At 47.9% G+C, this 11107-nt stretch overlaps 4 protein-coding genes across 4 annotated transcripts; 2 read left to right on the forward strand and 2 right to left on the reverse strand.

Moving 5' to 3' along the window:
• Positions 1–30: 30 nt before the first annotated feature.
• Positions 31–1229, reverse strand: BGW36DRAFT_68786 (Alpha/Beta hydrolase protein). The gene has a single exon (XM_046222521.1). The coding sequence runs from the start codon at positions 1125–1127 to the stop codon at positions 303–305; it is 825 nt and encodes a 274-aa protein (XP_046066522.1). The 5' UTR covers positions 1128–1229; the 3' UTR covers positions 31–302.
• A 1504-nt stretch (positions 1230–2733) lies between these two features.
• BGW36DRAFT_307021 (uncharacterized protein) lies at positions 2734–4402 on the forward strand (the record flags this gene model as incomplete). The annotated part of the gene is made up of 4 exons (XM_046212202.1): positions 2734–3007; positions 3071–3393; positions 3460–3523; positions 3606–4402. The coding sequence occupies 4 exons, from the start codon at positions 2734–2736 to the stop codon at positions 4400–4402; spliced, it is 1458 nt and encodes a 485-aa protein (XP_046066523.1).
• A 463-nt stretch (positions 4403–4865) lies between these two features.
• On the reverse strand, positions 4866–6997 carry BGW36DRAFT_433193 (putative actin-binding protein; the record flags this gene model as incomplete). Its single annotated transcript, XM_046221239.1, has 8 exons — positions 4866–5724; positions 5781–6242; positions 6291–6394; positions 6445–6493; positions 6549–6691; positions 6748–6807; positions 6871–6899; positions 6964–6997. The coding sequence occupies 8 exons, from the start codon at positions 6995–6997 to the stop codon at positions 4866–4868; spliced, it is 1740 nt and encodes a 579-aa protein (XP_046066524.1).
• A 519-nt stretch (positions 6998–7516) lies between these two features.
• BGW36DRAFT_390437 (putative kinesin family protein) lies at positions 7517–11048 on the forward strand. The gene is made up of 6 exons (XM_046217479.1): positions 7517–7665; positions 7830–7968; positions 8018–8317; positions 8696–8821; positions 8868–10432; positions 10493–11048. The coding sequence occupies exons 2-6, from the start codon at positions 7830–7832 to the stop codon at positions 10664–10666; spliced, it is 2304 nt and encodes a 767-aa protein (XP_046066525.1). The 5' UTR covers positions 7517–7665; the 3' UTR covers positions 10667–11048.
• The last annotated feature ends 59 nt before the right edge of the window (positions 11049–11107 follow it).

The raw sequence follows: 11107 nt of genomic DNA on the forward strand, positions 1-11107 counted from the left end.
TGCTACAAGCAGCGTAGTCTAGAGAAGGCATGAAGGTCTGATTTCTGATAAACTATCCACGAGTGACTATTTAACATCCTCGAAGCCCCTACAAGCTCCTTCCTAGAAGGCAAATATAAATGAAAGACTCAAGTTAGATGATTTTCGTTACTAAGGAAATAATATGAACCCCTGCAGAATCGAGATCTCTGTAGCTCAGCTACTAGTCGCGGTCGGTAGGAACCTAACAGTTGCCAGTCCGTCGGCATCTTTTGGTTTAGACAATTACCTATCCCAGTTTCTAGCCCTAAACCGCATCACCGTCATTTTTTCATGTTCTTTTCCGCAAAAGCAACAGAAAAGTCAGCGACCTTCTCCCACTTGTCCTGGTTAACGATGCCATGGCTGCGACCCTCAAACACCTTCATCTCGACCACCGCATTGCTCTTGCCCTCCTGGTACGCCTCGAACCCCTTCAGTGCCGTGGTCTGTGACACCAAGTGGTCCTTCGTCCCTGCCACCAGCAGCAGTGGAGCGCGGTCTTGCTTCCCAAAGTCAACCTGTCCCGGACCGGTCTTTTTCAGCATACCAACCGCCTCCTGCCACAGGACGTGCGCTACGCTAGGGATCGCGTACCGGTTGTACAGCACGTCGCTGGCCTCTCTGGTCATGTGGTTTCCGAAGCAGTAATGGAACTGCTCCGCCGTGATCTTGACAGTGGAGTGGACATTGAATGGGTTCGAGAGGACGGGTATAGTTGCCTTGATGGTGCTGAATGGCAACCCGAAGATACCTGTTGGCTGCGCGGGACAGAGCGCGATCCCGGCACAGCCGTACCCGCGTGAGAGGAGAACCTGCGTGAACAGACCTCCAAAACTGTGCCCAATTATGATAGGCGGCAAAGGCAGGGCTGCGATGATGGATGCGTAGTGGTCCACAATCTGGTCGATGGTCTTGTCGGCAATGGGTTTGGGATCCTCGCGGATCTGCTCAGGCGTCCGCTCGTCGACGCCTGGCCAACCTGGAGCTAGCACGTTGTAGCCTTTGGCTTCCAGGTACGGAATCCAGTGCTCCCAGGAGAGTGGTGTCATCCAGAGGCCATGGATGAGCACGATGCTGGGCTTAGATGCGGTGGTCAACTCGGCCATGGTGTTCGTATTTAGGATACGCAAGCGATATTGAGTATAGGATGTGCGTTTGATATTATAAGGGCAGTTTGGGGGTCAATGGGCTTCTCAATATCTCTGTATTGGCTGCAACAACGGGTTGGGCAGTGTGGTTATTTATATACGGATACTTCCCTCGACGATATTGCAGACATCCACCATCTTCGTATAGGTCGGCGTAAGGGATTTAGACCCCGGCAGAGGAAGAGCCTTCCAGGGCTGCTATCAAAGACGCTATGGTGCTACACTTCCCATATCTGTATATCTGACGTACGCAGAGGTTGCTTAACGGCGTCAGATATCGGCCAGAGACTTCCACTGCTCGGAGTTGACCGAGCATGAGCTCTGCGGAAGACACCATAATAGTGTCGAACGTAGCTTCCTGCGGTGGCAACACATGGGATCTCATAATAAGCTTCAACCTCACGGCACCACGAGGCATGTCGCGAACCGCATGCAAATGGAAGATGAAAGTGTACGCACTTTAGCCGCAGCCTATGGCGCGTTGGAGGACGCGAGCCTCGGCCCAGAGAAGGGTTCTAGCAACTTAAAACCATTCCAAATATCTGGGTTCCATGGATGTTACAAGGAGATTCCAAATACTATACTAATATGAAAGAAAATCCGTGGATCTTGATATTCCAAATTTCGGACCGAATGCTTGACTACCTAGGTATAGGAAGAATACATACGGAGTACGCCGTATTTCATGCGATAAATTACAATAAAGTCGCTCAGCGGAATCTAAAGGCCGATTAACAAGGCGTTAGTAAGCAGTAGCGCGTGCGCGTGGTTCGACGCATGTTGTCGGAATTTGTGAGACGCAGGAAGCAAACGATATACATGTACACACAATATTAATACTACAAAGGTCTGGGGGACTTGAGAACTAAATACATGAAAATAACGAATGTACATTCAAAACACGCACAATTTTGCTCAATAGGCCATGCAGTGATTTGCATGGTCTTGTCTGGTGTGTTTGATTGCATAATTTATAGGTATTAAAACTAGATTCTGATCAATAAGATTTGAAGAGTTGTCCAGTGTTTATTTGCTAACTAGCTAACAAACACCAAAATTCCATCGGGTTTTGATCAACTTCCTATCCTGTACATTTGAAATTTCGATGATTTGATATGCAAACTCTTGTCTTTTTACGGCTACGGTCGGCCGCTATTGATCTGAATGTCGGGGATGCGAATGCCGCTGAAGCTTCCTCCGATTATGGTGCTTGCGTTGCTTCCTGGGGCGATTTGGAGCGTGCCCTTGTGGTGTCAGTCCGGTAATCCTGTGTAGAAATTTCCTGTTCTCAGTAGGTTAGACAACATTGAACCAGTAAAGTTTATATTTATAACCAAATCTGTTTTCCAGATCATAGAACTTTTTTTTTCTTTCTCATTTTCTAAAAATAATGATGAAAACACCGAGGTTGGGCTTAACCCCGAACCCGAAGTTTTTATACACCGAGAAGATATATATCATGCAGACTGATTAAACACTCAAAACTTTTTTTCAACAAAACTCGTCAAACTCAAAGCAAGCATTTCAATACGTAAAAGCAAAAAGAATTGAAATATTCCATAACATGACTTCAAGCTCAATCCTTCTGAAAAACGGGACAGTCTTGCAGCACGATGCGCAGGACAATGTCTGCGTACGGCGCCAAACCGACATTCTTATCACCGACGATCGAATCGCAGAAATAGGACAGTATCTGCACGGTCAAAATGTCGAATGTATCATTGACTGCACCGACAAAATAATTTCTCCGGGTCTAATTGATTCGCACCACCATATGTGGCAGACCCAGTTGAAGGGGAGGCATGGCAATCATACATTGTTAGACTATATGACTGCTGGTACGAAACGTTATTACTCTCACGATTATTAATCTCTTTTGTTGGCTAATTGTTCTTCTCTAGCCAATTTACAAGCTATAAATTTCACCCCGCAAGACCTCTTCTGGGGTCAACTAGGAGGCTGCCTCGAAGCCCTAGACGCAGGAACAACCTGTGTCATCGACAATGCCCACATGAGCGCCAGCGCTGAGCACGGGGATGTTGCTCTGGGTGCAACGATTGCTTCTGGTATACGCTCCATATTTTGCTACGGGGTTACCCCTGCACGCGCGACAGAATGGACTTCCACAACCTTCAAACTAGACAGAAGTAGCGCGTTTCCGCCGTGGTTCTTTGATCAGCTTGAGGAAATGGCGAAGAAAGCACCGTTTGGCAGCGACGGCCGAGTCCAGTTAGGCTTTTTCTTCGATTCTTATTTCTTGCCTCCGAACGTAATTAAGGATGTATTTGAGAAGGTGCGCAGGATGGGGGTTAAAATGATCACAAGTCACTTTAGACACTGGTCTGTATCTGCAGGTGTGTTTGCCTTCTTTCAACATTTACAGGCCATAGGAAGAGACCCGAATATATTGTATTGCTAACAAATCCCTGATTTTAGGACAATCCAAAATCCCAGAAATTCTGCATGCAGCCTCGCTTCTAAGCCCAGACATTCTCCTATCACACGGCAACGGCGTCACATCTTCTCAAGCAGAGCTACTCACGTCAGCTGGGGTATATATCGCATCAACTCCAGACGCCGAGATATTCATGGCTTCTGGAGCCGATCCTATTGCCTTCCGAGCCGATCTTCCACTCACCAGTCTAGGCGCAGACTGTCATTCGTGTGGACCGGCTAGCATGCTCCATCAAGCCCAGTTAGCGATGGGAAACGACCGTGCGAACCAGATGTCAGAATCTCACGACAAAGGCGGTTATCCAAAGGAGTTCCGCGCGAAGGTGCAGGATGCTTTCAACATGGTGACAATCAACGGTGCTCGAGCAGCACGTATGGAGGACCGTATTGGTTCTATAGCGGTTGGAAAACTGGCAGATCTAGTCATCTTCGATGCGGATACGCCATCGATGATCTGTGCGGCTGAGCACGACCCCTTGGTTGCGGTTGTTCGGCATGCCGGGCCGAGAGAAATCAATACTGTAATCGTAGGTGGTCGAATTGTGAAGCGAAATGGTTTATTGTGTCAGGTGGATCTTGTTAAAGGGTTAGAGGAATCGGGTGAATCTTTTGCCCTGGGACTCGATGAGACCTCAACACTGAGCTGGAAACAAGTCGCCCAAAATTTGCTGGCTAGCCGAGCAGAGCTTCAAAAGCGGATTGAAAAAGTGAATATTGATCTAGCTAGAGGGGAGCTGTTTTCGGTGTTTGGTATAAGTGAAGACGAGCTGTTTTTGTGAGAGAAAATGCTGTTCTTATGCACCTTCAGGGTGAATCAGCACACAAGGGCTTACCGACTTTTCATCATTTTGATTGATAGGGGGGCTCGTTCATGGACTCTGCATGACAGAGTCCAATTTGTATGTAGTCTGTATTGCGAGACCAGGAACTATATATCATAAACAAAACGCTTGCTTTCATTGAACAGAGAATAGGAAATACATAATGTACCAAAAGAACGCACCAGCAGCTTTATAACCTCTCCTTTTTGTTGCATCATCAGTCTCCAATGCCAAGCAAATTCATATACCTCACGGAGTGAATGGGAAATATACCGAATATGTAGACTAGCAACCGTCAAAACTGTACCGCGCCATCCAAACCTGCTATCAAATCCCAACATGCATTTACAGAATAACATTCCCGGAGGTAGCAACAACAAAATTGTATGAATGAATCGGAAGAGAACGGGTGCTTCTGTCCTTAGTTATCGAGTTTTGACTTGAGTGACTCGATCTCTGCGGTAAGATATTTCACTTGTTCGGCCTGAGATGCGATTGTCTTCGTCTGCTGAGCGATCAATGCTTTGATCTCGGCAATATCGTCCTTGACAGATCCTGAGGACTCAGGTGGCGATTGCGACACCTTTGGAGTGGCGGTTGTTGGAGTGGAGGCCACTGGCGTTATCGTCTGTTTGACTGGTTCCTCCTTGACTGGAGGGGTAGTCTTCACCGGAGAAGGTGGAGCTTGTTCAACGGGTCTAGCGACTTCCTCAAAGCTGGAAGTGTCATCGACATCATCTTTCTCTTCATTGTCAGCAAACTTATCAACCATGGCTGACATCGAAGCTCCTTGGTCCTTCATCGAAGGAGCTGGTCGGACCACTGGGGTCGGCTCAGCGCGAACGGGCTCGGCTTGTTTGGCAGGTTTGGCAGGTTCTGCAGGTTGAGGTGCTGAGGCGGTTATTGTAGATGTTGGCTTTTCTTGGCTAGGTGTGACCTCTTTCAGGCCAGTTCCCTCGAAAAGGCTTTCCAGAGATATCTTTGGAGGAATGGCTTCCTTGCCATTAATCCATTCAGACGAGGTCATAGCAGGCGTAATGCCAATCGCAGGCGGATAGATATCATCTTGGAAATTTTCGGACCGGCGAGGAACAATGAAAGAGATAGGTTCGATGTAGGTGTCGGAAACTGACTTGTAGATCCGAACAACCTCATTCTGATGAATATTCACACCGCGCTTGGGCATGAATGCCAAGCCACGCTGAGGATCGCCTGACTTGTATTCTGTGAGATATTCGAATTTGTCGTTTTGGAATTCATAGTAACGAATGTTGCCATCACTAACGAGGTCAGCCAAAAAGGAACGAGTTAATATTTGCCGAGTTGTGACACTTACCCTTTTCCAGCCAAGTACAAGCATTGAGTACCATCATCCCAGAAGGGAACGCAGACACCAGAGATCGAATCAAGTGTCTTGAACCCGCTGATAGGCTCACGCGCGGCGCGCACATCCCACAATGCAAGTTGGCGATCGCTCATCCTGGAGAAACCAGTGGTCGCAATCCTATCGTGCTCACCCATCCATACAGCCCGGCTGTTCTTTGCTCCTGAATGGCCGGCGGTTTCCACGGCTGGGCGTTCCTGACGGACATCCCATATCCTGAGCTTCTTGTCACGAGACGTAGTGACTAGGAGCGATCCGTTGGCGCTCCATGATTGCGACTGGATCGAATCGCCCAGCTTTAGGGTAAATTTGGTGGCGCCAGCCTCGATATCCCATATTTTGATGGAGAAATCGCCTGAAGCTGTTGCGAGCACGTTCTCGGCAGCGGGGTTGAAAAGCACCTGACCAACTTTCCTGCTCCTTTGTCAGCTAATATTCTTGGAGATTAGTGAGCGTCCTGACCTCGAGTGGCCGCTCAGTTTCCCAACTGGAGATATGTCTTGGACATTGTCGGGCTCGACGTCGGGGCGAACAGTGAAGTTGTCGGGGACACGCCAAAGGAATATCTACAGATAATTAGGATTGTTATATGCGACTGCAGACAACACAAGCCCACCTTTCCGTCATCAGATCCAGAAGCAATCAACGAGTCGTTGAAAGGATTCCTAGTTGTAAAATTAGCCTGGTGGATGTCAATGCATGGTAGATTCTGCCGCCTACCAGTCGGTATCTAGCACAGCCGCAGTGTGTCCTCGGAACAAGGGAATTCTCTCGGGCAGCTTGCCCCGTTCTTCGAGGGGAATAACTGCGAAAGCGCCACCACCGCCAGTTTCCCAGTTCACAGCAAGATATTGTGGGTTAACCTGTAATCGCATCAGATCTTGCATTCGGGCGCCTAGGTTCAAGTGCTAGGTCTCACCTTGAGCAAGTTTGTATCCCACGCATTGGCGGACACACGCAGGTTGTCATAGCATTGTTCCTGTTCATAGAAGATGAGCCATCATCCAGTTGAGTGGTGGTAATCTGCCGAATCCAAGCGTACTCGTCTTGTAGGTTGACCGAAAACGTGTCCTAAGGGCGCAGCAGTGTCAGTTCTGGTACTAGTCAGCTAGGTGGGACACAGGTGCACACTTACGATATTTCGACGACCGGACAAAGCGACCAGACATGGCGAGAGGCTGGCGCAGACAGTGTTGCAGGGAGGGAATACACAGAAAGATCGGATCTCCAGGACCGTGTTGTGCGATTGACGGGGGAGAAGGAGAAGAGGTTGTTAGATTACTGGGGGTATGAACCAGGAGCCACCATCTACGTAGTGTAGAAATCCACGCCTCAGGCGCCGGGGCCCCTCTTGGTCAAGTTCGATGTCTACTACGGGTCCAGTCCAGTTCTAGACGCCATAAAAAGGGCGGGATGGATATATGAGAGCTATGCAATAACACTACACTCCTAAACTTTTGCTACAGTAATTGATCAGCAGGATAAAGTGCTCTGAAGCGAGCGCATTCACAGTACAGGCAGGGGATCACGTGGCCGATAGGCTCGGCGCTAGACCACATTGGAGCTGGTCAAACGGCTCAAACAGGGGACTGCCCCTCCCACCGCGCCATGCCTGATCGGGGGCTGACTCAGCGGGCGTTTGTTTACTCGTCTCTCTGGGCAACCGACGCTCGCAATATTGACAGCGACAATACTGCCGTGACTCTCCAGGCCATATCAGCTTCCAATTACCACGACTCGCCTGCCGATTGCCATTGTCGACGGGCAGTAGCCAGCTGCTCAACACGGCTGCCGTTTCCTTGCAACATTGTCGCAACATTGTCTGCTGTGAATTCGGGTTTGTGATGTTTCTCTATCTCTCCTGACCATTGTTTACGTGATCAACCAACCTCAACTATCTCGCTCCACACCACAATGGATGAAAACTTCGTCAACGTATGATAATTGGAGAAATATTTGACGTTGATTGCGCTCAAACTGACTAGCCTTGTTTGTATATAGATGGAATCTCGATCAATAAACAAGTCGCGAATCCCCCCGGCTGGATTGACGGAGATGAACTCTGCGAAAACCAACTCTCGATCAGGACTGAAGCTGCCTGGTTTCGCGACCACAAATGTGAAACCGTCATCTATAGCGAGTATGTTTGGGAGCTCTGTACTTCGCGATGTGTCTGACTTGTATCGCAGGACCAGCTGCAAGCTCAAATGCCGATCCGCGAACATCAAAGATGGCCAATGGCGCGGCGCGACAGCACGGTCGTACGAATTCGATGTCCTCATCGGTTTCATCGCGACCAACCCAATCCAGAACCACGGCGGCCTCGTCATTCTCTCAAACGGTTGGCCCAACCTCCCGAACCTCTACCTCCAGACCCCAAACCTCTATGTCGAACCGCCGACCCGGGACTTCATCAATCTCAAGGCCCAAAACGTCGCTAGATACTCATGAGGAGGAATCACCCAACAGCGTGCTTGGAAAAAGAAAGGGTATGCAACATTTTCATCAAAGTCTTCAAATTACCCCTGGATCTTATGATAAATACCCTGATTGCACAATGGAATGGACCCCGTCACCCCGCATATCTTATACCCCTGAGGGCATGCCTATCCGACAGCGCGAAGTGTCTTTAAGCATTATGATGGGTAATCTCTCACTGGAGGAACCCATGAGACCACCTGCCGGCTCAGCTGTGTTATCTAGAAAAATGCACAAGGTACCCTCACGGTCGGCCATACCCAAGGCTGTGCCCCCTTCAAAGCCAATGCCACTACTTTCCTCATCCCCGTCTCCTCGAAAATTCAAGTCCCCCCAAAGAGTTACACAAAAGAGAGAGCCGTTTCTAACTAAATTTTCTGATCTTAAAGCTTGGGATCACGACTCCAGGATGCAGGACTTCGAAAATATGTTCGGCACTATCTATCACAAAATTCACGAGGCCGGTCAGAGTAGTGATGTCATGAAAGATGCAGTAAACTTATACAAAACACGAGGTATGCGACTTTACAACTTTTAAATAGGGTATACTAACATCCATAGTCGACGAACTTGAGAAGACGCGTGATGAGCTGATGGATACTAATTGTGCTTTGCGCATCGAGTTGGAGTCGATGAAAAGTAAGCTTTCAACTACTGAGACTGCGCTTAGGAATGCCGAGAGAGACCAAGAGATTGCCATGGATGAGTCGCAGCAACGAATGCGTATCGAGGCCGAAACTATCAAGCAGGAGAGTCAAAAACAAATCCACAATTTACATTCTCAGCATCAAAACGAAGTTGAAGAGTTGAAGCGACGGTTCGAAAAGGAGTTTGAATATGAGCGTAACCTCCGTCAACGCGAAATCAGCCAGGTCAATTCACAAAATGCCTTAGACTCGCAACGTGTGCAAATGGAGGTTGCCACCAAAGAGAGAGAGATTCAAAAACTCGAGCGAGATCTTCGGTCTGCTTTTGACGATATCGAGGTAGAAAAGTCCAAAAACCGCGACCTTCGAAACAACCTCAACACAGCCAGCAGTAACAGTGTTACACTTGAATCTTCCATTAGAGCTCTAAAGGCTCGAATAGAGTTCTTGGAGTCTGGAAGTCAAGAGCAGTCGCAAGCTTTTGAACGCCTTCAACAGCAGCTAGAGAGTGCCCTTGCGGAGACCAATGAAGCCACGGAGAAATTGAGAAAGGAAGAAACTCTTCGCCGCAAGCTTCATAATCAAGTTCAGGAGCTGAAGGGCAATATTCGTGTGTTTTGTCGTGTTCGCCCGCCACTTGACTTCGAGCCACCCTCTGAAGTTGCTCAAATTGCTTTTCCAGACGATGCGGAGGAGTCTAAAGAGATTTCCGTCATGGGACCTGAGGAAAGAAGTAGTCTTGGGGTCGTCTCTCGAAGGAATAATGCATTTTCGTTCGACCACGTCTTTGGGCCTAGCAGCATGAATTCAGATGTGTTTGAGGAGATTAGTCAACTTGTTCAAAGTGCTCTGGACGGCTACAATGTTTGTATCTTCTGTTACGGACAGACTGGTAGTGGAAAGACTCACACTATGTCGTCTCAAGATGGCATGATTCCTCGCGCTGTTCATCAGATCTATGATACCGCAAAGAATCTAGAAGATAAAGGATGGACGTATACCATGGAAGGTAACTTTGTCGAAGTGTACAACGAGAACTTGAATGATCTTCTCGGAAAAGCGGACGAGTTTGACAAGAAGAAACATGAAATCCGACATGATATGCAAAAGTGCAAAACAACCATTACTGATGTCAACACGGTTACTCTTGATTCTCCTGAAATGGTGGAAACCATTCTCAAGCGAGCGGCGGCGAACCGGTCTGTGGCAGCTACCAAGGCGAACGAACGCTCATCACGCTCACATTCTGTTTTCATACTCCGTCTGCTTGGACGTAACAGCATTACCGGTGAGTGTAGTGAGGGCACGTTGAACCTGGTCGATTTAGCAGGCAGCGAACGACTCAGTCACAGTGGTGCTACTGGTGATCGTCTGAAGGAGACTCAAAATATCAACCGAAGCCTGAGCTGCCTAGGAGATGTCATAGGTGCTCTCGGTCAAGGTAAAGACGGTGGCCACATCCCGTATCGGAACAGCAAGGTATGTTTCTCTTCTAATTCTCAAAGTAGCCACACTAATCCATAACTTTTCCATGTTTAGCTCACATATCTATTGCAATTTTCACTTGGTGGCAACTCGAAAACATTAATGTTTGTCATGGTCAGCCCTCTGCAAACCCACCTTGGAGAGACTTTGACTAGTCTCAAATTCGCGACGAAGGTACACAACACTCACATTGGAACTGCGAGAAGAGTGGCCAAGGTCCAGAATTGAGCATTTTCCAACCAATTTTGTTAATAATTATGATACCACGATTACAAGCCAGAGAGTACTGGCTTTAGTTGCATTGGAGTATGGCGTTTTCCTGTTGTGAGAAGCTGATCTATTTCAGCGTTGTATATGTTACTTTCTTTTTTCACCTTCTGTTTTGGATGTTACCATAAACGATGTTGGATTTAAAATTCTTGGAACTAAATTCAGATTAAAACAAAGTTTTTCTATGATTTTTCCTATGTCCGGAACAAGAATTCTTTCACTGGCGTGGTGAAGATTTGGTCTAATAAACTCAGTACACACGTTACGGGTTTATAGATCTGTCATTTGATGACCGCAATTCCAGATCATGCCCCACGGATCCGAAACCTGGATCACATAGTCAATTACTTCTTTTCGCCTAATCAACAAGTCGGCCCCGAATCGGAACAAGGCACAACA

This window comes from Talaromyces proteolyticus (assembly GCF_021365285.1).
Source record: "Talaromyces proteolyticus strain PMI_201 chromosome Unknown BGW36scaffold_14, whole genome shotgun sequence".
Taxonomy (NCBI): Eukaryota; Fungi; Ascomycota; class Eurotiomycetes; order Eurotiales; family Trichocomaceae; genus Talaromyces; species Talaromyces proteolyticus.

What these genes read in the sequence shown, in the direction of transcription:
- BGW36DRAFT_68786 (XM_046222521.1), bottom strand. Translation starts at nt 1,127, where the DNA reads ATGGCCGAGTTGACCACCGCATCTAAGCCCAGCATCGTGCTCATCCAT.
- BGW36DRAFT_390437 (XM_046217479.1), top strand. Translation starts at nt 7,830, where the DNA reads ATGGAATCTCGATCAATAAACAAGTCGCGAATCCCCCCGGCTGGATTG. An exon ending in GAAACCGTCATCTATAGCGA is followed by an intron (nt 7,969 to 8,017) that starts GTATGTTTGGGA and finishes CTTGTATCGCAG; the next exon opens with GACCAGCTGCAAGCTCAAAT. An exon ending in CGTGCTTGGAAAAAGAAAGG is followed by an intron (nt 8,318 to 8,695) that starts GTATGCAACATT and finishes CTGATCTTAAAG; the next exon opens with CTTGGGATCACGACTCCAGG.